The sequence below is a fragment of the Pezoporus wallicus genome, unplaced genomic scaffold (genome assembly GCF_028554395.1).
Source record: "Pezoporus wallicus isolate ANWC-B61680 ecotype Strahan unplaced genomic scaffold, APGP_CSIRO_Pwel_v1 contig_5524, whole genome shotgun sequence".
Lineage (NCBI taxonomy): Eukaryota > Metazoa > Chordata > Aves > Psittaciformes > Psittacidae > Pezoporus > Pezoporus wallicus.
In genome coordinates, this window is record NW_026636622.1 from 765,583 (window position 1) to 790,087 (window position 24,505).

At 45.7% G+C, this 24,505-nt stretch overlaps 1 protein-coding gene across 3 annotated transcripts in view; it reads left to right on the forward strand.

Moving 5' to 3' along the window:
• The first annotated feature begins 906 nt into the window (after positions 1–906).
• The window catches only part of CXCL12 (C-X-C motif chemokine ligand 12), a 29,145-nt gene continuing 5,546 nt past the window's right edge, over positions 907–24,505 (forward strand). The window contains exons 1-5 of one of the 3 annotated variants that reach the window (XM_057401031.1): positions 918–1,197; positions 6,152–6,269; positions 9,672–9,758; positions 13,387–13,484; positions 15,324–17,088. In XM_057401031.1, coding sequence (XP_057257014.1) covers positions 1,137–1,197; positions 6,152–6,269; positions 9,672–9,758; positions 13,387–13,484; positions 15,324–15,355 — 396 coding nt within the window. In that variant the 5' untranslated portion in view covers positions 918–1,136 and the 3' untranslated portion in view covers positions 15,356–17,088. Of the gene's footprint in view, positions 1,198–6,151; positions 6,270–9,671; positions 9,759–13,386; positions 13,485–15,323; positions 17,089–24,505 lie in introns of those variants that run through there. The other 2 variants (XM_057401033.1, XM_057401032.1) reach the window with 2 other exon arrangements.

Consider the following 24,505-nt stretch of genomic DNA (forward strand, 5'->3'; position numbering starts at 1 on the left):
GGCATCTGGGACCTGTCCTTTAAAGGTCTCCAGACCAGGATTCACTCTAACCACTCGGGTCTCTGTCCTGTCTGAAGGCGCCTGTTTTAAATGTAGCTGAGGGGTCCAAATTCAAGCAAAGCCTCGATGTTTATTTAAAGTATTGAATAGCAACAAACAGGGCCCCGTGAGCTTGGACTGCAGACAGGGAGGACATGCTTAAGTCAATTACACTTGACAATGCTGTACTGGCTCAGGGTAAGCGGAACCCCTCGGACCTCCGGGCTCAGCCGCGCCGTCGGGGCTTTCAGCCGAGGTGCCAGGGAGCCCAGAGGCATCTGCAATACAAAGGAGGCGAAATGTGGCAGCAGACATGCAACTAGCTTTGGCTAATATGGGGAAAAGGTTGTGTTCCGAGCCAAGCATGAGGAGGCAAAAACTGAAAGCAGCCGTCTCCTACTTCCTCCCCTTCCCCCAAATGCCCAGATAAACCTGGGGATATTATCTTTATATTCTATTATAATCTGGGAAGATGCTTCGCTTGAGGCTCTGGCTCTGATGTCCAGACCGCCAGTGGAAGTCTAAATTCGCGCCTACGGTAGTGAAATGGGATATTTCTCATCCCGGTGTGAATACTGAGGTGTTACAGGACGCGTCCCCACAGCTGTCCCAGCTCTAGCAGCCCTGGTTCAAGAACAGAGCTGCCGGAGTGCCCAGAAGGGACCGTGGTTGGCATAGTTGGGGGAGGAAACATTTCCTCCGCTGCTGGGGCTGGCTGGAGTGGCCGTGATGCCGGCTCCCCGCCGCGCCGCATCCGTGAGGGGAGGTAGGCACCGCCGCTGCCGTCTCACGGGGGCTAGGGTCGTGGGGCTGTTGGGGTAAGCACTTTGCCTAGGGGAAGACTGCCAGGCTGACGGAGTGCCGAGAGAAGCCCTCGCTCTTTTGGTTCCTGTCCAAGCATTTTTAACAGAGGAAGGATGTAATAACATGCCACGGGCAATAAATCATAGGCTAGCTACTCCCCCTGGCTCCCCTCCCCCACCCCCGGCGGTCCCGGCCCCTCTATAGAGGGAGGGGAGGAGGGGACTCCAGCAGAGCGCTCAGCCGCCAGGACGAGCAGTGCAGCGCCTGCCCTGCGCCCCTCCAGCCGCCTCACCATGGACCTCCGCTCCCTGGCTCTGCTCGCCTTCGCCCTGGCCGTTCTCTCTCTCTCGGAGGGTAAGTGAGCTGTCGCTCTCCAACCGCTCCTGCCTGTGAGCGCTGCGGAGCCAGCCGGTCCGGGAGTTGCGGTCCCGCGGTAAGCCCCGCTCTTTCCTCTCTCGCTGCAGCTTTCCGGGCTCTGTCTCCTGCCGCTGTTCAGATGTGGGGGACTGGCGAGCCCCGAGCCGTGCTGTGGTGAGCTGGAGGCAGGCAGGCTCTCCCTCCCGCTCTCCCTCGATTTGTTTTTCAAAAGAAGGCTGTTCAAAGCGATCAGCTGCCAAACTTACCCCAGATTGAGATCGGCTGGGGGGAGGTTTTCAGCAGCGTTCGGTCTGTAGGGAGCTGGTTGGGTTGCAAAATACGCGTATCTATTTCCACTTTAAAAACACAACCCTTAAAGTTAACAAGAAATGAGAAACAGACGGTTTGCTCGGTTCCGTTTCCATCCCCTGTCGTGATCTATCTTCCCTCCATCAGGGCAGAGCTCAGCCAAAGTGGTCAACCCGCAGGAACCACCGGTCACCTCGCACCCCCGGCGAGAGAGCACGGAAGGGCTGCGGGGGGAGAGGGGAGCTGCGCGGATGGGAGGGGGGGGTCTGTACAAACGCGGGCTGGCAGCCGGCGGACGCTGCCACGGCGGCGTTTGTCGCCGTTCGCACCGCGCTGCACGCAGTCTTGCAGCCCGCCCTCCCCACGCCTAGCCCGCTGTCACCCCCGGAGCGCTGCCGCAACGGCTGCTGGCTCGCCCGCTACCCGCTGTTGAGACCCGCCGGACTCGGGCAGCCCCGGGAGCGCGGCAACCTGCGCCTCCTGCTCCGCGTTGCGCGCATCGCCCCGGGGGAGAGGCGACTAAGCGTGGCAGCCTCTGGGCATCTCCAGGGCGTTCCTTCTGCAGCTGCCTTCTCGCCTGGCAGAGATTTGCCGCCTTTTGTCCCTCATCTAAAGCTTGCTGGGCTAGGTAAGGAGCGCCCTTTCAAATCTCCGCTCCCATCTTATTCTCCCGTTCTAGTGACCGAAACTTGGTTATTCCCCACCCAGGGCGGCAAAGGATGCCCTCCGGTGCCCTCTTTGTGTAGCCTGAAAGAGTTAATTGTTCCCTATAATTTCCCCGAAGCCTTTCCGCAGTACAGTCCCAGCAGCAGCCTCGTCCCGGTGAAGCTCACGAAAAGCCAGAACGGAGCAAGCGCTGCCTCGGAGAGGCTCCAATCAGCGGGTCCGGGCAGGTGGTCTCTTGGCCCCGGGACCCGCCGCGCTGGGGCTGCGGGCGGGAAGCTAGGGGAATCCAGGGGCCGCAGGTGCTGGAGCCAGTTCCAGCCCCCCAGGGCCTCCAGTCCAGCATCCCCGGGGCATACGATGTTCCAGCGGCTCGCCCTGCCGGTGCCCGGGATGTGGGGACGGACTTAGAGTGGGCTCCCCTCATCTCTGCAGGCTAGTGGGGCTCTGGAGCTAGCTGTGGGAGCTTTGGTGGCCAGCACCGGGTCTGCATACGGCAGAGGTTACCTTTGCGGCAGGGCAAGGACCTGGCTACCTGAGCGAGGAAATGTCTTAGAAGGGTTGGAAAAAAACTAGTGTAAGGGGAGAGACCCCACCGGCTTACAGGGATAAAAGTGAAGTTTTTGCCTACATCCTTGCATGCCATGTAATGCTCTCAATTCTGGTCGAGTTGAGGGCTTGCAGGATTACTTTCGTTTGGAGGGCAGCGAGCTCTGAATGCTTTGCAACCACCCTGGTAAAGCTCTGTTTGCCTATAACAGCCTCAGTTCCCGTGGAAATTGAGCTGTTCTAGTTTTAAAAAGTTGCTAGCCTTCTCCCAATACTGATAGATGCGTTCTTGGTAGGCTAGTGTAAAATGATGCTTCCTTCAGATGTTTTGTCCGTTTATGCCCAGCTCGTTTGCCTGCATTATAGCTTCCCACTCCACTCAAGTGCCCAGAGCTTCTCAACCCACACAGCAAGTTATCGATGGTAACTGGATGTCCAGTTCCAGTGTGGGTGAAGCAAGGCAGATCCCTACAGGGTGAAATAGGTATCGTCCAATGTTGATGTCTACTCTGAGAGATTTTTGTGGGTTTTTTTTTTTTTTAGAAAAAGGTGGGTTTCAGAAGGAGCAAAACTCAGCTTTGAGTTGTAAAAGAGTAAAACTATTATTTTAAAAACCCCAAACACCCATAAGAGCCCTTTGAACCTTTCTGGTGGAGACTAATAGTTGTTCTCTTTTTCTTTCTAAGGAAATAAGGCTGAAGGAATGACATTGCAATGACTGAATAGCGTCTGGCTCTTCTGTCACTTTTGACTATATTCACCCATTTTAACCAAATGTGCCAGACAGATAAAGGCCTCAAAAGCTTTATGTACCATCAGTTTCACAAAAAATGGTGTTTTCATGTAACAGGGCAATTGACAGACTACTAATTTGTCCTACTGAGAGAATGGCTTCAGCTGGTGCTTAGTGTTTATTAGACATCAGAGAACCCAGAGAGCATTAACTCCTGCAGTACAGATATTCAGAATAATTGACTTAATCAGCTGTACTGTGAATGGAACAATCTGTTTCTAAATGTCCCCATCCCAAATTGTGAGCCCCAGATGGCCCCTTCCCCCTTCTTCGGGATGATAGGGGTTCATGTACTGGGAGATGCCATACGCACTAGTTTTCCCTGGTTTTCAGCTTTGCTGAGAGCAGTGAGCCACTGCCAAGCTTTTGGAGACAGAGTGGAGGGCAGTGGCAGCAGATGCTGGTTTGCAGTTAGAGATGCTGAGAGCTGGCCCAGCTGATGCCTGTGCTGCTGGTTCCAGGTGTAGCAACAGAGGCATTAGCCTGTTGCTGATCATGCAGCAAGGGGCACAGAGACACCAAAATGATTCTTGTGCTGGGGAGTTGTCATTCCACCTTGCATTGAGATGACAGAACACCAAATGCTGGGGCTTCCCCTCTTGATTGCTGTGCTGGATGCTCTTTCTTGGGCAGGAAACAGCTTTGGGACTCAAGGACATGTTAGTCACAGTTAAGCTGTCTCTGCTCCTGGTTTCAAGTGTTACAGGATCAAAAGTCCCTCTTCCAGTCTCAGAAAGGACAGAATTACATTCTCAAATCAGAGATCTGAACAGTTCATCTCTTGCATGCTGTTTAGGGTAAAGCTTGCTTAAACTTGGTACAAGCTTGCAGAGACGTTTCCACTGCAGCCATGCTAAACGCAGTTGTATGACTGCATTCAGTTTCAGCCTCCCTTTCCAGTACAAACACACTGATGTGTAGCTGTGAGGCACAGAACTTCAGTGGAAAACCCTAGCGGTTTTCTCCCTCCCTTCCACGTTAGCACTAGTCAGCCTAATGCATGTTCAGAGGCTCACTCTGCAGCCCTTCTTCCTCCTCCCCTGCAGATGGGAGATTCTCCTCTCATTTATTAACTCATAGATGATATCACTGTTCGGACTGCCATAATACTGGTATAAAAAGTCCTCCAATTTTGTTACCTTTCAGTCTAGATCCTGATGTGAATCTGGAGCAACTCTGCTCCCACTGATTCCTCTGTCTGCCCATCTGCCTGTGGGATCTGATTCTGGCTCATGTCTTGGTTGAGGCAACTGAAAAAAAAGGGGGTTCCCTCCTTAGGTCAGGGTGATTTCACCGTGTTTTCTGGGGTTATATGTGCTAGAGACAGGCACTGTTACATGTGCAATGAATGCAGGTCCGCTGCACTTTGAAAAGCTGTCTCTTTTCTCGCCTTCCTAGATGGCAGTTGAGGGATTCCAAGCCTTTCCCTGCTCTTTAGATCTCCATCTGCCTGTAAGCGATCTGGGTTTGGATGCTGGGAGTGCTCCTGTGTGGCTAAATAAACAGGGTGGCAGATTGCCATGTGGGATCTAAAGCCCTATCAGATATAGATCTGACCATCTACAGCATGAGCCAGACCTTATGGATTAGGTGTATGAACTTAATTCCTCCCAGAGGCTGAAAGTGTTCCACTGGGAAATTGTTTAAAATCTTAGCAGCTCTTTCTAGACTTCCAGGCAAGGCTTCTGTGATTGTATTTTAGTGTGCATGGAGCTTTGAAGCTTACACACAGTATAAGGACCTTATTTATGTGCACTTGTTTGCCAGTAATTAAGTTCTCTCATAGAGAACTGGGTAGCAGGGCTGCATCAGAGGCTGTGGTGAGTTCCAGGTTGCTTTTCTCTGCATGTGTATACATGGCTGATTTTTAGCCTGGGAGGCTACACTTAAATCTGTCCATAGTGATGCCGGTGACAAAACTCCCATTCATTCTGGTGGAGCACACCTTGCCCGGTCCCTGTCTTTTCGATTGCCGTTACTTTGCCGCAGGCGGGGTGCTCAGAAGACTCCAAATCTCTCCTGCGAAGGCTGCTGTGATCTCCATCTCCGAGTCGCACCTCTTCGTGCGAGTATCTCTGGGAGTAAAGTTTGGCTGTAGCGGGGAAAGGTCAATCCTGGGCCCTGGGAAAGCCTAAAAGTCTCAGAGCTTTTCTGTAGCCAGTAAGTCCTCCCTGAAAAGCCCGCACCTGAGCAGAGCTGTTTTGATCTGAACGCTTTGGAATTCATCGCTTTCTTCTGGCTACCTTCTAATTTGGCCTCGGGTCAAAATCTTTTGACAAGAACAGCACTGAAGACAAGTGCCCCCTCTTTTGGCCTTTATTTTGTCTAATTACCAGGAGCATCCCCGCACAATGGAGCGGCTCTTTATTCTAATCTCTTCTTATTTACTTATCTCCATTTTCTTTCCCTCTTCTTTTGTCTTCCAAAATCCCACGCACCATTATTGAAAGGCTGGGTACTGGGGTAAGAGGATTGTGCTGTGAGCTGTGGGCAAATGCTCCCCCAGTGCTACAGCTTTTCTATTGCTTTTTTCACCTGCATTTTTGAAAGGCGTTTCTGTCAGCCCTGCTCCGTGTATCTGTGCTGCTGACCGGGAGCAAGAGGGAGTAACGTGTCCTTTCTCTCCGTGTCCCGCAGAGAAACCGGTCAGCCTGACTTACCGATGCCCCTGTCGATTCTACGAGAGCAACGTGGCAAGAGCCAACATTAAGCACCTCAAAATCCTCTCCACACCCAACTGCTCACTTCAGATTGTGTAAGTCTCTTACCCTGTTCAGCTGGGTGCAAATCTCAGGTGTCAAAAAGAAGAGTCACAGAGCTGGCTCCTGCTTTCGGGGCTGCCATTTGGTTTGTCTCATGCCATTCTTTCCAATTCATCTCTTCACTCCATGTGTCAGATACAACTGGCCCCTGCTTTCCCACACACAAAGATGCCCAGGTAGATGTTTCCCAGCTGTGTTCTACCTCTGCGATCTCCCTGTGACTGTGTGATCCCATGTACTGTTCCCCCATGGGTATGTGAGCAGGAATGTCAGGGAGGCTGTCCATTGCCTTTGGATGTGGAGCTTCACACTTAGGAGAAAAGGCTTTACAGTGGTATTAGTCTTCTAATGTTCCACTTCTCTAAAGAGAAGAGATAAACAAGCAAAAGGAATTCCTGGCTTTCATGTAGTCTCCCCAGGAGTTACAAACCCTAAACGTATGCTGGCCTGATCTAGGGACATTCTTACCAGGCAGTGACTGTCTCTGGTAAATGACAGATCACATCAGGCCAGAAATGATGGGTTCCAAATAGAAAATAACCTCTTCATTTTTTTCTGAAAAAACAAAACAAACAAACAAACCAAACCCAAACCCCAAACCAGTCAGCCTACTGATTTTCAGGAAAAAATCGGGTTGTAGATTTGTGTGTGCATGTTTTTAGGAAAGTCTTTTTGGTTCATTTCTTCACTGGTGACCCCCTCCCTCCTCACAGAATTCAAAATCTTTACAAGGAAAAAAAATAGCACTCATCTTTTCACTGCAAGGGAGCCTTACTACTGTCAACTCCTGTTGTCCTCTGTAAGAGGATCTCAGTGACTAGAATGGGTTTCTGTGCAGTGCTCCCATTACTAGTTCTGTCTTCGATCCATGCCGAGCTCTTCCGTTTACAACTGAGATGCTGTAGATATCCATCCTTTGTCATCATTTCTGCACTTAGAAAACTCATGTGGTTTCATGAGATTTCTTAGGAATGTACAGATATATTGAAGAGCATGTATCTGTCCATGAATCGGTTTTCATTCATATGGTATTTTTCTTGTTTGAACTACCCTGGGTAGGTCATATACATTTTCTCATGCATACATCTGCCTTAGGATTTGGTGTGGGACAGTGAGAAAAATGTAAGCCTCAGCTGAGAAATAATTTCCTTTCACAGAAATGACAAAACCAGCTGTTACTAACTCTGTTCTCTACCTATAAACAATTTTGGAGGCAAGCATCCAAAATACTGTAGTGTATGGATTTGTGCTCTGGGAGTTCAGTGAATATCATCAGGGTCCCAGCGCTAAGTCTTTATAGAGGATTTGGAATTTTCTGGACTAGTTTCAAGAAAGACAAGGGTAGAGTACATTTATCTCTTAATTAAGATGGGCTTATAGTTATTACAGATAGATAACACCATAAACCAACTCATGTTCTTGTCTATTCCTGACCCAAATATGTTTGTTTGCAATGTGATTTATGGCACACAAAACACATGAACCTGTTGTTCACCACTTCTTTGTTAGTTTGAAAAATAAAGGTTTTACCCCAGAAACATCCTGAGTGCAAACTAGGTCTTTCTTGAAACAGAAGCTGAAATAGAATCAAAACTAACATAAATTTCTCATCTTGATGGTTTTAAGCACACTCTGAATTTAGTGAATATGCATTGTACAGTGGAGATATAAGTAACTTAACAGATACCATTTTCAGGAATAGAGAATCTCAGTGAAATCATATAGTTTCAAGGAAAGACTGTTTTTTTTTGCACTCCCCTTTATAGTTGAGAGAAATTCTACCTGAGCAAAAAGCCTAAGAGCAGGCTTTTGTCTTTCCTTCTATTGGAAGTCATCTCTCCAAACTCAGAAATATCCTCTGTCAGTGTCCACTTTCACAAAGCCCACCCTAAATTCCTTGGTTTTTGGTACAAGGAAATATAAGGACTTTAAACATGCAATTAATTGCATCCTAAAGTAGACACCTAAACCAGTTCAGATCAACACTCCATACAATAACCTTGGTCTCTGCTGTGACTAAGAGGAGGATGGGCTGACAGGCTCAGAAACAACTGTAAAAAAAAAAAAAAAAAAATCAATGTCTTAATATTCCATGAGATGAATTGCATTGCATTCCTCTGGAGTGGTGGCTGGGGGCTGGTTACACATGCTTTCGGTTCTGTATTCTATGAGGCCAGCTCAAGAGTTCCCAGGCATTGCTAACATCAGCAAATCCATTCTTACTCTCTGTTGGTATCACTTCACTGGAAACAATCCAGTTTGGCATTCCTGTAAGGAAAATATGAACTACGCCCATTCATCTCTTTATTGGCACAAGGGTTGCAAGACTGCATCTTCTATGTGTTTATGTTACAACTGTGTTGTTGCATAACTTCAGACCAAGGAGCATTTTTGACCTGTTATTTCTTACTCTGTAGTTTTATATTCAACAGATTTCATTTTATAAAGCAGGAAACATTTTGGCTTCCGTCCAGCAAAATGCTTAAACAAGTACTGAACTTATTCCTATGGGCATTTCCATGAAATTGCTGTTCTTGGCCCTTTTGCATGGCAGGCAGGCTGCTTAAGGGGGAGCTTCTGAGCAGCTGGGGCAGAGGCAGGGTACTTCTGGAAACATGGGAGATCACAGCACTGAGAGGCCCTGAGATTCCTGGAGGGTAAGACCTGCTGATGCGGGTGAAGAGCTATTTGTACTGCTTCTGTATGAGAGATGCAGATATCACGAATGCCAATTTCACAGGGAATTTAGGTTAGCTGTAGAGACTGGCGTGGAAAGTGCAGCTTGTTCATCCAGGAGAAAACCCTCAGGAGGTTTCTGCTTTTGTTTCCAGTGCTGAGAGAAAACTTGCCTCTGGCACTATGGTACTTTCAGTTGTCTTCCTGCCTGCAACCTGTTTGTTCAGTTTTGTATATAAAAAAAAGCAGAGTTACCCTTTCAGAACATCCAGGAGGTATGGTTTGGTGTGTCTTCAAAACATGTGAAACTCTACTTTTGTGTGGAATCTGAAAGCTGTTCCTAATTCCTTCCAAAAATGACCCACATTTACCATGTCAGTATTTCCAAATGAAGCTTAGCCGTTGTCAGCACTGAACTCCTAATACCCCAGATATGAATTGGAAAACTTCAAATTCTATGTCTGTGCCAACCCCACGTGCATCCTAGTGCGACCACAAGAACCATCATCAGAGGAGACAGATGGTACCAGTGCTTTGAAACCAGGGATATTTGTAATAGGTGCCTCGAGGGTGGCAGGAATAACACATCCTCTTCATGGATTAACTGAGAGCAGTATTGACACCCAAGGAAAATAAGGCATTAGGGAGGTGGGTGGGTGGTGGGTGCGGGCTGAGGAGCAGCTGCCCACTGGGCTCACTCTGACTTTTCTCCTTTGCAGTGCAAGGCTCAAGAGCAACAGCAAGCAAGTGTGCATTGATCCCAAGTTAAAGTGGATCCAGGAATATCTGGAGAAAGCTTTAAACAAGTAAGACAAGAGACAAATGGACTTAACAGCTAACATCCTGAGTTATTAAAGGGTAGAACATTAAGGGCTGGCTTTCACCATGTGGACAAAATACTCATGGAATCAGATACTGTTTTGAAGAAGGGTTTGGAGTTGACCTAGTCTGTATTAAAACAACAGCTTATAGCATATTCTAAATGTTAAAATAAGAGTTTTGCCAGGGTTTGAGGCAAAATTTCTCCTGATGAATCTGTTCTGGGGTCCCCAACTCATCCTCTTTTAAAGAAAAGCCGTTCTCCCAAGGAAAATGCTTCCCCAAGCCAAACTACAGTTATTTTAGAATCGGTATTGTTCCAGTTTCTTTTGACCCCCTTTCTCCATATTACACTGGGGGTCTGTTTGCACAGGCAGCTGAGGCTTAAGGGGTCTTGGCTCTATATATTGTTTCTCTGCTGGCCAGTGTGGAGTGCTACTAATATCAGTCAAGGCGAGATGCGCTGCCATGAATAATGCTCTCACACGAGGCCAGGGGAAAACCAGCAATACTTGGCAAATTCAGATTTTTAAAATCTATTTTTATTCCCCTTGAAAGCGGGTGATCATGGCTACGCTGAGTTGGACCCAGCCTATCTCAGCTCAATTTTGCAGTCAGCAGCACAGAGAACATTTCTGTGCTGAGTTGCAGGGGAGGGCTCCAGGCTTCCTGGGATGGAAGATGAGACAAGTAATGGTACAAAGCATTTCCTTGCTTACCCAATGTCCCGGTCTGTGCTTGATCCAGCAGTGGCATTTTGGCCAGCAAGCCTACCTGTGCACTCAGTATCCCTCCCACCCTTGTGACCACATTCCCACCCTCAGTAACCACCCTGTAACCCTGCTCAACCTTGTCCCCCTGCAGCTGTAGGGTAAAGGTGGGGCTGGAATCCAGTCATTTGCAAAGGCAATGCTTTCTTGGAGAAATGTGATGGGTATGGCCCCAAGGCAGATGTGAGGCTGTACAGGCAGCTGAATGCCCTTCACCATTCACTTTGTAAAGGCATCTGCCAAACAAGGCGTAGTTAAAAAAAAAACCTAACTCTTTGTTCCCGTGTGTTTTTAAAATAAGCAATGGGAAAAATGATACCAGAAACAGAGAGATTCCTCCATGTGGCCCTTTTGGGACCACAGTGGGGCCAAGAGTGAGGAGGAGGAGGGAAGGAAGCTAACTAAAAAACTGACTGTGATTCCAGCCCTGACAGCTCTTCCCATCTCATCCAATGCTCAGTGCCTTCTTTGCTGCCAGTACTCAGCCCTCTTGTCCTTTGGTCATACTCTCTGTAGAGGTAATCCAGGTTAATGCTGCCAGGATGGCTTTGTATTTAGGCATAACTGAACCAAAGAGCAGGATATGCTCCATGCTGACTATCCTAGGGGCTTGAGCAACTTTGTTTTCCAACCTCAGGAAATCCTCAAGTCCCTGCCTAGATATCTGTTTGCTGTCATCCCCAGTGGAACCCTTTGTGCTGTTCATAAAACCTAAAACTTAGGAGGCACTTAAAATTTTTAGGGTTGGGCAAATGGGTTTATGTGCTCATATCCTGCCTGCCTGACTTAGGGGAATAAGTCAGCTGGAACATGTCCTGCTCTCACTTCCACTAGTGAAGATTTTGGGCCAGCTCTACTGAAACCAGCGAGCCTGTGCCTGATCTCCAGCCGGATTCTGGGTTTGGTTATCTAACGCTAATCCAGACGCAATTCTGCTAATTTGGTGGATTATGTCCTGGTTTACATTAAGTAACAGAAGAGGTTTTGGTCCCAGCTCTATGAAATAAGATGACAGAAAGCATATATCTCCATCACCTAATCCTGTAATCGTGGCATTGTTTTCATTTTCCAACTAGTAATGCAAGCACCAGTGGCATTTTCATGCTTCACAGACAGTGAGGGCTCTGCCTGTAGGATTTTCACAAGGCGTGTTTTTGATATATTTTAGTGCACAGCTTTGACTTCTTCAATGAAATGTACTTTGGAATATATTTATAGTGCATCAAACAATTCATATATTTGAATTGGAGCCATATGAATGTTGGTAGTTTAAAACACCGCTATCCCTCTAAACTACTAACAGCTTGTAAAATAAATCTATATAGATCTATAAATGTTAATGTAGCTATCAATTTCAATCAGCCATATATTATATTTTTTCACTTGTACTGAAATTGTATGAAATGTGACATTACCCTATATGCACTAGCAATAAAATGGCTAATTGTTTTGTGTTATCAAAACCCAATTGTACATGGGAATTTATTTTTCTGGAATAAAAGCAATACTTTTTGTAGAAAGGGCTCTTGTAATTGCTTAAGTAAAATCTAAACTGTCAAGACATCCTAAGCTATACCAGTGCTTCAATACAAGAGTATCTTCTGTGTTATAATCTGCAGCTAAAGTAAAGGAAAACTTCATAGAATATGGTAGTCCAATACAATAGATTGTGAAACCAGAGATGACTTTTAGTATGAAATTTTTTTTGCTCACTAATTCTGCTTAGCCTTTATAATTGCTTTATATTCATCACATCTCCATGTAATATACACACTTATTCAACATCAGTAAAATACATTCAGGCTGTCAGGAATACAAATTCCTTAACTGGCTTTAAAAATCATTGTGCAGCTACTGTGGCCAACATCATTTCAACATTCATCCATTTTATAAGCAAGGGGCAAATCAGTCCTTTCTTGAAGTAGCTAACAAATCCTTTATCATTTCCAGACAATCCCAGTCATCGTTTACTGTACATCAACTGTCTTTTCCTTCTCCCTTCACACAAGGATATGCAAAATCAGGCTCTTGTAGAGAGAACAGAGCCCAAAATAAACAGAGACAAACTTTGCTGTTGAGTTAATATAGTCCCACCTTAAAACTTCCCTCCGTTGGAAGGATGCTGGAGTTCATTAAGCTCAGTTCCTACCCCTGGCACAGACAAGAGAGCTGATGGATCTGGAGAAGATACCAAAGTCAGATAGGAAAAACCTTCCCCTTGAGCCCTCTGGGAGAGCGGAAACTCCCAGCTTCTAGAAGCTGGCTGCAATAGGAGCCAAGTGCTGCTACTGCCTTCCCACACAGTGTTTGTAAGCGCTGTTGTGGCAGCTCTTCCTAGTTTCTGACCTCATTTGTAAATAAGGGCTGAAGATGCCAAAGCAACTGCTTCCTGGTACTCCACCAAGTGTGTGCTGGGTGGACATCCCACATAGTGGGAGACAATATAGATGACTATAGCCTTGTCTTAATCCTGCTGAGTAGCCACCAGTTCTTGTTATCAGTGGGAATGCTGGGGGGGAAGTAAAAAATCCAGACCCCCTCTGCTTTCATTGTACCTCAGCAAGTACCATGTGGATGGTGAGGTTCCTGGCTGACCATATCTAGCAGGAACTAGGGGAGGCTTTGGTGTTTTGGGGAAAAGCATGGTTCTAGCCTGAGAATTGAACGTCCTGTCACCAGGGCACTTTGTGTAGTGTTTCCTCTGAGGCAAGGTTATATGAAAGGGGATGTTATAATTGTTTTCACCCTGCCAGCAAGGTGTGATGGGGCCATAGAATAAATGTGAATAAGGCCTTTGTATGTGGATAATTTATGGCAGTCTTTTTGTATTTTTCTTTTAATTTAGACCACGTCATCGCACTCATAAAAAAAAGCAACAGAAGAAACGGGGCCCACTCTGCCCTTCCCGAACAACACCACTAAAGTCTCCAGGGAGAAAGAATGGTAGGAGGCATTAGTTTTTGAGCTGGGATACCTCAGGTTTAAACCCCTGCTCTTCCATTGACCATCCTATGTGACATTGAGCAAATATATTAGTTTATCCAGACCTCCATTTTTCCCATATTTGTTGAGGATAACATCTGTACCCTCCCTGCAAAGGACTTTGGTATAGATAAAACTCCTAAAACAGTGAGAAAGTTCGGCCATTACAGAGGTGGGAAATTTTTCTCATTTTATAGATGGGAAGATGGACACCCAAAGAGGCCAAAATAACCCTGAAACAAAGATAAAGTCTAAAACAGGGTAAAGGTTTGAAAGCCCTATTTCTTTTAACTGGCCATATTCTTCCAATACCAAACTGATAGGGTTAAACTAAAATAACAGCTGTGAATTTGTCACTGATGTTTTTTTAATGACAAATGCAGCATTGAGTAACAGCAACACGATTTGGTGCTGCGGTGACTGGTTGACACCTCTTCCATGGCAAGTCCCAGAGAATGGTTTTATTTATGCCAAAGCTCTGGATGACTCATTTGGTTTTTTTCCACCACAATGGTTTGTCCTGCTTTTCTGTGCCAAAAGAAACAGGGTTACCTGTGTGGAATATTTTTAAAAGATATCTTCAAAGAGGAAAATTTTGCTTGTGCCATACTCATCCTTTTTATGTCTGGATGATTTTTCTGGGACTACCTTTACTGAGAGTAGCCACAGCTGTCTCTGGTTGTTAGCACACTACCATACTTGTCCAGCAGAGATTGAAAAAGGTGCTTGTGCTGAACCTGTAGGCTAGACAAGACATTCTGAACACCAGGGTTTTTAGTTTTTAAATACTTGGTCTCCGACACATGTAACTCAGGCTTAGTGACCACTTCCAGATGGCAAAAGCCGATCAGCCTGGAGCAGGAGTAGGAGTCACTTCAGACAAAACCTGGAGGCTACCAGCAGGGACTGGCTCCTTGTTCTGAGTGAATCCTGCACACAATAGACCTGCACTTACTGTGATGCCTAAGCCACTACTCCCCCTGGGTACCATGCTTACACCAAGCATGGGCAACTCGATTTGTCTGCCTCCTACCCTGTGCTCCCTACCTCTGCACTTAATGCCTCACACATTTACTGTGCTGCTCACCCTCCCTGTCACCCTACCTGCACTGGGCAGCAGGTCACTATGAGCTGTGACATGCTGCCCAGCTGCTCAACACAGGTGAGGTCCCAGGGCAGGGTGGCCACAGGGATGGCTCCTGGCTGAACAGCACCCATGGGCAGCACCCAGCCACCCCATGGCAAGAGCTGAACACCAACAAGAGCAAAGCATGGACTGTCCTCTGTGTTCCTCCATCCTCACAGAGATCTGGAACCCTGTGGAGCTGCAGTCCATGAATCTCCAGGAGAGCTGTGGGGCAGGGGGAGGTAGAAGGGGCATTCCCAGTGCTACTTGCTCCATTACTGGGGCTGCTCACAAATGATTAATCCCTCCTTTACCTGCTGGTGTTTTTTGCCAATTCTCTTTGCCCACCAGTAATTCTCTGCTCTGGCTTTCAAGTCCAGAATAAGCTTCCTAGCTAGCCTTCCTCCTGTGTTAAATCTGAACACCTTACTAACTGTGATGAGCACAACCTCCCCAAAATAACTAGCATTGCTGGGTTTGCCCTGCTGTGTCCCAGTAGCTCCTTGTGGAGAACTTCCCCCCCATATGTTCGGCAAATACTGGTTGGAGGGGCTGCAAAATAAATGCCTTTGGGTTAGTCCAGACAGAGATTTGCTGTTTGACTAGGCCTGATATCAAAGCTTTTGCAACTAAAATCAACCTTAATAGTGTTTCACTCTGTTCTTCATCAACAGGAGGTTCAAGATGTAAGAGGCAAGCATTGTAAGCCGTCTACAGGATTTCTTACTGTAGGACCCAGAGAGCAGATAACCAGTATTAGGGAATGAATACATTTCACTGTTAATGATGCAGCACAAAAGCAACGCTTGATGCATTTCCAAAAGTTGTTTATTTTTGTTTGGGGTTGTTTGGGTTTTTTTTGTTTTTTTTTATTTTTCCTGCCCACAAATTGGCTTCCTTTCACAGTGCTATTTTTATATAATAAGATGTAACTATTTGAGAGAAGTAGTTTTTATACAGGTTGGTTTATTACCTAGCACTGAGGGCATATATGAATTCAAACTAACCCTATGTTATTATATAATATTTTTATTACCTTTGCTATGTAGAGGTCATGCTTTATTTAACTTTCTTTTGGTTCATGCAAGTCTCCTGGAGTTTTAAACCTAGAAGGAGATGAACTGTACAGTGCAATGATGTTGTGTAAGTAATGGAGGAGCTCCTTGCCTCCAGAAGTCATCAAGGCCAAGAACATAGGAAGGCTAAGCACCAGACATTGATGAAAGTGGGGAGTATCACCATGAGCGGCATTTATAGGTATTTGGGGTGAGAGATTAAACTGAGGACCACGGCGCTAAAGCCCTTTTCTGAAGATCAGTGACCTTGACAGCTATGAGCAGCTAGGTCAGTGCTCATCTGGTATTGCAAGGTGCTGGTACTTGGTTTGCGGTTGTATGTATTAGGAGCCACAGCACTGATCTGATGTCACCTGGCATTTCCTATGTTCCTGTGTTTCTGATGACAAATTTTAGCATAAAAGGCATGGATTATTCTAGATGTAAGCACATGATCATGGTGTAAGTTGCTTGAGGAGTCAGATATGCTGCCATGGACCAGGTACCTCTTCCCACCCATCTACAAGAGGTGGCTTCAACTCTCCTGGCTAGATTTGCACTGAAGTAGGCAGAGATGGATTCATGTAACCCTTCACCAATGATGCTGTAGCCTTGGTTACTGAACAGTCACGGTTTCCTGAGAGCAGTAACACCTTTGATTCCTCCAGAGATACCTAGAAGATGATGTCTGGCCATATCTGTGGAGAAAAGAGATATCTGGGGCAAGAGAGAGTCAGCCCAATTTATGGAAGGAGTGGTGTTTCTCAGGTGTGGAAATGAAGGCCAGCACTCACTGTTCACCAGTGGTCATAGTCTTGTTTGCTGGTGAACAGGATACTCTGGAATTTCCTTTGCAAAGTACCTGTGGGGACAGGCACCATTTCATGCGACAATCCTCTCTCTCAGCCAGAAATCTCTTCCTCCCAATTCCTACCTGTATACGCAATATCTTTGCAGTATAAAGTATGGAAAGACACTTGCAGTACTGTGATAATCACACGATGCTGCACACTGGGATCTGGGGGAAGCACATTTGTGCAGCACAGTAGTTGCATTTGTATGTACCTGTGTGTGTATTGTAAACAAAAAGATGTTGTGAGATTGTATGTTTTTTGAGCCGGGTTGCTTCAGAAGGAATTTTCCCTCCAGCCTGTGTCAGGAACACCGAGAGGGATGTTTCACTAAGCACTCCTTTTTGTGGCAGGCATCTTCAATGCCAAACAGGCACTTTCGCAAGTCAGGGACTATCCTACTTCTGAGTTTATTCAGGTAAAAATCTTGTATTTTTCTCTCTGCAAAACAGTGCTGTTACAGAGAGTGCTTCAGCTGGGACAACACCACCTCATTTGTTTCAAAGTAGAAACCAACTGCTGTGCCTAAAATATATGTATGTATGTGAGATTTTGACATTCCTTCTATTGTTATTATTAGCAATCTGGTGCTGTTAAGTATATTGTGTCTCTGTTTTGAACGGTCTGGGACCACTGTACTTGATGAGAATTGGAGTGTTGATTTAATGTGAGTAGGTTCATCTGTTATAAGAGTAAAGACAGAAAGAACTTCTATGAGAAAACTAGAGTTTCTTGGATCTTCCCTGGTCTGTGTTTCATATCCTAAGGTTTATCTTCTGTCCCCACACATGCACCTGCAATTGCTGGTGGTTTGCCAGAGGTGGACATGTGAATGTCAAAGCCAAGAATGACTTCAGGGAAAGCGTGGAAGAATCTTGGTTCTAACACATACACGGAGCTTCTCCTTTCACCCCAGAAGGTGCAGTCTTCACACATGCTTCCCATCAAAGGACAGCTAGAGGTCTGATTAACTCCCATTGGAGTAAACAGAGAATTGAATAATCCTCTGATTTTGGTTGGACAGCATAACTTGTTAATGATGATTGAAGCCATGAAGATTCCTTTTCAAGGGGAAATGTCTTTCCAGGGGTGGGTGGATGTGACTGAACAGCCTTGCCAAAGCTCTGCTGCAGTCCCGCTTAATGGGTAGTGCATCTGAGGTCAGAACCAGTAGGGAAAGGTCTCTGGGCACATGCCAACCCCACATTACAGCCTGGGCACACAGACTGCTTTCACAGAAGCATTGAAATAGGCAGTCCTGGGAGCAATGCATGAGTAGCAGCAGGAATGAAAGGGACTCCCTGCAAGGCTAGGGAGCTTTGACAGCCAGGTGGTGGCTGTCTGCCTCTGGCATTTCTTGTGACACACACAGTTACCTGGGCCCTGGCACTGCTGGTGACAGTTCCCTACTTGCATCACTGAGACCACTCAGGGCATCGGGCTGCTTTTGGGTACCACCACCATGTTCTTCCCTTGCCTGAACAAGGTTGAGCACAGCATGAATACAGGGTGGTACAGAACTGGCAAAATAATTCAGTGAGAACCTGAAAAACCTTTCTCTTGCTTTAGACCAAATCTCAGCCTTGAGTGGGAAGCTTTATTCTTTGCCTGACATTATTTGCATGGTGCACCAGGAAGTGCAGTCGTGCAATTCACACATGGCTGCCTCAAGCTCCCTGCACTATCCCATGCATCGCACGTTGTTCCTCGTGTGCAAACCATGGTAATAGCAGGCTGAGAAGCAGCACTAGCAGAAACATGCTTGGGGAGAGCACCTGATTTTCCATTTTGCCTTTGACTGTTGACCAAAGACCAAATCAGGAGAAGAAAGAATAGGGAGATGGGAGTGATGCAGGGACCACACATGAGGAGAATGAGGGGAAAGAGATAACACTGAACTGTGCTGAAAAAGCAGCTTCCATAAATGTGTAATCATCACATGTGGTATTTTCAAAGTGCAGCTGTCAAATCCTACGGTTGGATTTTTATTTTTTTTCTTTAAGAATAGATGGTATTTATTGCTGTGCCAATTTATTTATACTAGCTTTATACTTTTCTGTATCAATATCTTATCTGAATTCTGCCTGAGGAAGGATGAAGTGTGACTTTCTGATGTGTATTTAACTAAGGTGTTTGAGCAAAGATGACTGTTCATTTTGCAATGAAGGCTATATTTGAAGTTACACATACACATTTTATTGAAAATGCAGTTCCTATAGAAGTTTTTCTTGCTATTTTCCCTTTTTTAGCATCTAGAGGGTCCTTCTTTTCTCTGGCAACTTTTTTTGAGTGATGTCATTTATACTAACCAGGGGTTTATGAGAACTTGTCACCTGAAATCTGATATTCTTTTTCTTTACCAAGACAAACCTTGTCTGCAAATATGAAACTCTGGTAGCCGCAGAGAAGAAAACGTATCATGATGAAAGGGCTGCATGAACCTCCCATCTTCCACTCCTTAAGAACTCGGTGTTGTCAGAATGTGGTAAATACTGTACTTTATATTTTTATTAAGTAAAAAGCAATATCTTCCCAAATAATGTGAAAAGGGGTTTGTATTTGTGTTCCTGTAAGGCAGCTTTTATGGAGGAGTTATATTATGCTTTTGAAATTACTCCTTTCATAGAATATTTTGAAGATAAACACTTTTATATTGTCATAATTTCTCCTATAAATGTGTATGCACTTAAAATTTTCTTAATAAAAATGTCTATCTAAATGAAATTATTACTTGTTTCTATTTTTTTTTGTCCTCACATACAAACAGCTAAAAGCTCCACACCGGAAAAAAGCTTCTGGTGTAGTTTAAGTTGCCAGTTTCAAGGATGCTTCCATGTAGCCCTACGGGCTCAGACTCTGCAGTGAACCTGAGGCAAAGTGCCGATAGGGTTTGTCAAGGAGCAGCAGCCTAGGAGATTGAAATGTGCTCTCTTAAAAAGGAAAAGCTTAACCATTTGCTCCCAAAACAGAAGCCCAGCCTTTTGGGTTTTTATCCTTTTTCTATTCCCTCAACTTTTCTCCTGCAGTGGGTTGACTTCAGTGGCATGAAAAGCTGTTTTTGCTCCAGCGACAAGGATGCTATCGTCATCTGCTGGGGAAGGGATGAGACTTTCCTTGAAGAGCCCAGGGAGTGACAGGGGATGCTCTTGGGGCTGGGTTTCTGAGGACTCAGCACCTTCAGTTTGAAGGTGGGAAATGGTTATAGAGGCTTGTAGGACTGGCCTGAGATCCTGGAGGTACAATCCTAACTTGGACAATGTTGTAGGGAATTTGCTGTGAGTTTCAAAACCGTGAGTTGGAAACTGGCTTTTGTCAGTGCCTCCCCTCATCTCCGAGTCCCCATGGCAGGCGGAAGGCGTTTTCTCATGTCACCCTGCTCCCTCCACAGTGCCCTGTTCCAACATGCCACTCCTCTTCCGTTCTTACACTGTAACAACACAGTGAATCCCTGCACCATGTAAGCTTTGGCTGGAGAAAAGGCTGGGAATAATTTAATACCTCATAACAGTGAAATTGCTTGAGTCTCACCAAGCTTCTTGTCCAATAAATATTTCTTGGCCAAATTGATGCAAAGAGAAAGACAAGCAAAAAATGGAAAAAGGTAACTCAGATGACTAATGATCCCTTTGCAAATCCAGCAATGATTTAGTAAGAGATTCTGAAAAACTGAGCAGGTGATTGTGAGTGCAGATGGTCAGTGAGAAGTTCCCAGGCCACTGGGAAATACACTGGGAGTAATTAGCTACAAAATTATACATTAATATTAAGGAAAGGCCCCATGTTCTGTAGAGAACTTTGGTGTGCCTTTCATCACATCTTTTATCTTGAATGTGAACGTTTTGGTTCTTATTTCCTCAGCAAAGCATCATGGCAGTGTATCCATGAACCGCCTAAGAATTAGAGGTGAGCCCCCTTATTAGCACATCTGGCTCTCTTCATAGGCAGCTTTCCAATATTAGCAAGCTGAAGGAAATCAGCTGCATTCATGGCCTCAGCCATCCTGACATTGATTATGAGCTGGATTTATTAAGCACTGGCATGGTATAGGTCAGAAGACAGAATGGTAAATATCTCTGCTTCTTGGAACCAGCTGAGGATGTTACCACTGAGAATGTTACCTAGGAGCTGCTGTGATGCTATGCGACGTGGGACAAGTCCCACGTTCTGGTGAGCATCTCTCTGTTTTATAAAGCTACTTGCTCTAAAGTTATCCTGAGAGTCTCTCAGACAAAACAAGTATGTAGCTTTGAGATTAGCAAAGGCAAAATAAAATAAATAAATAAATAAATAAATAATAATTAAAAAAACACCCCAAACCACAAAAAAAAAACCCCAAGGTCTAGAAACTGAAGCCAGAGAAATTTAAACTGGAAACAGATTTCTAAGTGTGGAACTGATTAGCCTTTGGAACACATTTTCCAAGAGAGGGGGGAAAGCCCTGATCCCTCCTGTGTCTTCAGAGGGGGCTGAATGCTATTGTGGTGTTAGCCACATACTGCTTGTTGGGCTTTCAGGGGACACAGGGTGAAATTGTCTTGCCTCTATTACCATAGGGTCAGACTAGATGAGCTAATGATCCCTATGGTCTCAAATCCATATGCAGAAAGCGCTGGTTTCAAGGGAGCATTCCTCAGCCTGTCTGTGATTAGTAACACTAGTATATCATCAGCCATCCCAGCTCTGCTCAGATTGAGGCTGAGGATGGCTCCTGCTGTTGCACAGGAGACAGATTTAGGGTAAAAGACCTCTATTTCTGGTCATGAAGGTTGCCTTCCACCTGGGGGGGAAGAGGCATGGAAAACAGAGAAGGCTGCAGCCCTGTTCCTGGTCCATGTAACTCCTGATTCTGGAAGGGTGGTCTGCTCACACAGGTCCCCTCTGGTAGGAGTGTTCGCACTGGTGGTTCTCTTGTAGGAACTCTCTGAGTTTCTTCCTTTGTTCCTTTTTGCCCCAGCCCTTATTTGTCCTTCATTTATTCTGTTGGCTCTTTTGGGACCTCTTCTTTCCTCTAAATCCCAGTTGTAACAGCTCAAATGGCAAGTCTTGTTGATCTAAAACCATCTGACAGTCTCTGTCAGTCATCAACACCTTCCTGCTTCCTGTTTCCTCATCCTTGTGCTGCTCTCTGGCAAGAGCCAGTCATCCATTTTCAGTCTTTGAAATAGGTGGTAGGACATCTCCTTTCTGTTCTTTGCAGCCACTGTATCAGAGCAGGATACAGGGTCCTTTTGGAAAGGAGCTGCCTGACTGTTGCGGCTGAGCTGTTTGGTTTATGCTCTTGGGCTCATTCCCATCTGTAAAGCCGGATCTGTCTTCTCCTGCCAGCCACAGCACCACCCTTTGGCCCATCAGCGTGTCCTCAGCTCACATGCCTTCCAGCACCTCTCCCTACAGCCTCAGTTCTTCAGTGTAGACGCTGTTGAGAAAAAGGTGGTGACCTGCTATTGCTTCCTTCTGCCTGCCAGCAGAGAGCTAAAGCCTGCCCCACCAGCCCAGTGAACTGGTAGAATCCGGAGGGTGTTTTACACTTTCAGCAAACCCAAGCCAGGCCACCATGGCTTGAACAGAGGGTGAAGTCTAGCACAGCCTGTTGAGAGGTGGAAGAACACAACCTAAGAACAGAAGGACGGAGGTTTAAAATGCTGCTGTAGCTGACCGAATCCTCCAAAACATGTGCGATCTTTCCACTCCAGAGATCTGCAATCACTTCCAGCTGCCTAGTGCGCCACATGATTTATTGCAGTGCCTGGAAGAAGATTTTGGCTGTGGTGAAACATGTTTGTACGCTGCCTGTAAAAACAGCAAATCTGAAGAAAGGACTCTCTGGATGTGGTTCAGAGGGTGTAACAAAACCCAAATCGCCAAGTCCTTCCATACATAATACCACAGCAATATATTAAACCAATGTAAGTTTAATATCTAGCACACGCTATCTGTTTGCCTCTGAGTACCAGAGAGACCTTTAAAACACTTCAGACTACACTATATAATTCCTATGCAACGGGAAGACCACTTACATGAGCAAATGCCAAGCCCCACTGCATAGCCTGGCCCATATTTTATAAATTAGAACCTTCCCACAGGGCAGAGCACTGGTAAAATTGTTCTGCACAAAATATTTGGAAAAGAAGGAGCAAAAAGAGAGGAAATACATCTTTTTTTCCAAATACAAATACTATGAATGCAAACAGGAATCAAACCCTGTATGCCAGATCTAGAGCCACATAAGAGGTTAGATAACTACCATCATGCTAAGTGTTTACATTCAAATCTAAGGTCCTCATAGCAACTTTCAGTTGGTTTCAGTGCTTTCCTCAGCCTAGTTGTTCCAGTGTTTCTCCTACCTGCATTATTGCCTGCTAAGCAACCTACCCCAGGCCTGTTACTGAGGGATTTGGGTCCCCTCTGGGAATCTCCAGATATCTAGTCTTGCCAAGAAAAGAGAGAGATTCCAGGGGCATTTCCAGAATGTATCTGTTGTACAAGCCTGCACTCCCCTACTCTCGTATCCTTTTTCTCAGTCTGAATTTCTCTCTATCATTATTATAATTGGGACAAGGCCCCACTGTGCAGGAGCTGCACAAACACACAATGATAAAGACGGTCCCTACCTGATAGATTTCATGGCCAAAGATGTGTTCTGCTGGATTCTTAATGGAACATACAAGATGAAAGGTATGCAAGTCTCTATCTCTTCGTTGGGTGTTGGAGAAGCATCACACCAGACGCTGGATGGCTTGTCAAGCATGTAAAGAAATGCAGATCATCTAATTTCACATTCAACTCTTCCACCATATGCAAGATGTGGCTAACAGAAAGTATTTCAGTTCCTTGGAGGGGTGGAGTAATGTAAAAAGATAATGGAGAAGTGACAAGGAGAAACAAGGCTTCCCAGTCATTCAGTTGCAAGAGATAAAGTCTGGAGAGGGATGCTCTGTGGGCAGGAGATGAGTAGGTCTGAGCTATGCAGCTCGCTCTGCACAGTTCCCACGTGGTTTGCTCCCATGTGAATCTTAGCAGCACTCACCCTGTGTATCACTGGTTTGGGCACCCAGCCATCCTCGCTCCTCCCCTCCTCTCCCTCCCCTTCTCCTCTCTCCTTCCTCACTTTTAACTACTTTAAGATTTCTCTTTCCTGATGCCATATTATTTGTTGCTGACTTTGGACATTCTTTATTGCCTTTCATCAGACTTCCCAGTGCTCACACAATCTGTGATGGTTTGGCCTGCTCTGCCTTTTGTCTGCAAAAACAAAAGCTTTATCTGTTGCCCATATACCATGGTGATTTCAGGGTTTTTCCAGTGCCAGCACATAATTGCAAACAAATGGAAGTCCCCAGCTATGTCCCCAGTAATACTGCCTTGGGTGGGAGGGCCTTATTCTGCTCTCTCTGCACTGTGGGACTGGTGAAATGCTTGTGATTTACTGCAGTGTATCTCAGAGTGCTATCTGGCCGTCAGCAACATAGCTGCCTTGGAAGAAAAGGCATGAAAGGCACACGAAGCTTGCGACATGAATATCTCAAATGTCTGTTTTTCCTTAACGTCAATGAATAAAGGGTAGTTGATTGCAATGAGCAATATGGACACCATTCAGAAAATCCTCACAGAACATTGAGGCAAATGGCACAATATTTCCACTCCATCCCTGCCTCTCTTTGAAATTCCCAAAGGTATCATTGCCACAATGGCAAGGACTGCCAGAGAGAGGCATACGAAGCCGGGCTGGAAGTGTGTGTCTCACATACTATACACAGACACTCCTCTGCCCCGCACGCAGAGCTGCTGGAAAACTGGATCTTCACCCAGGAGAAAGAGGGAGAAATTCCCAATACTCTGGCATTCGTTTTTATTTCAGAGCAGGACAGAAAAAGTCTGGATATCATGTTTTCTAGTGAAGCGGATAGTTTGGAATGGATTCCTTCAGGAAATGACAAAATCATTTGTTCT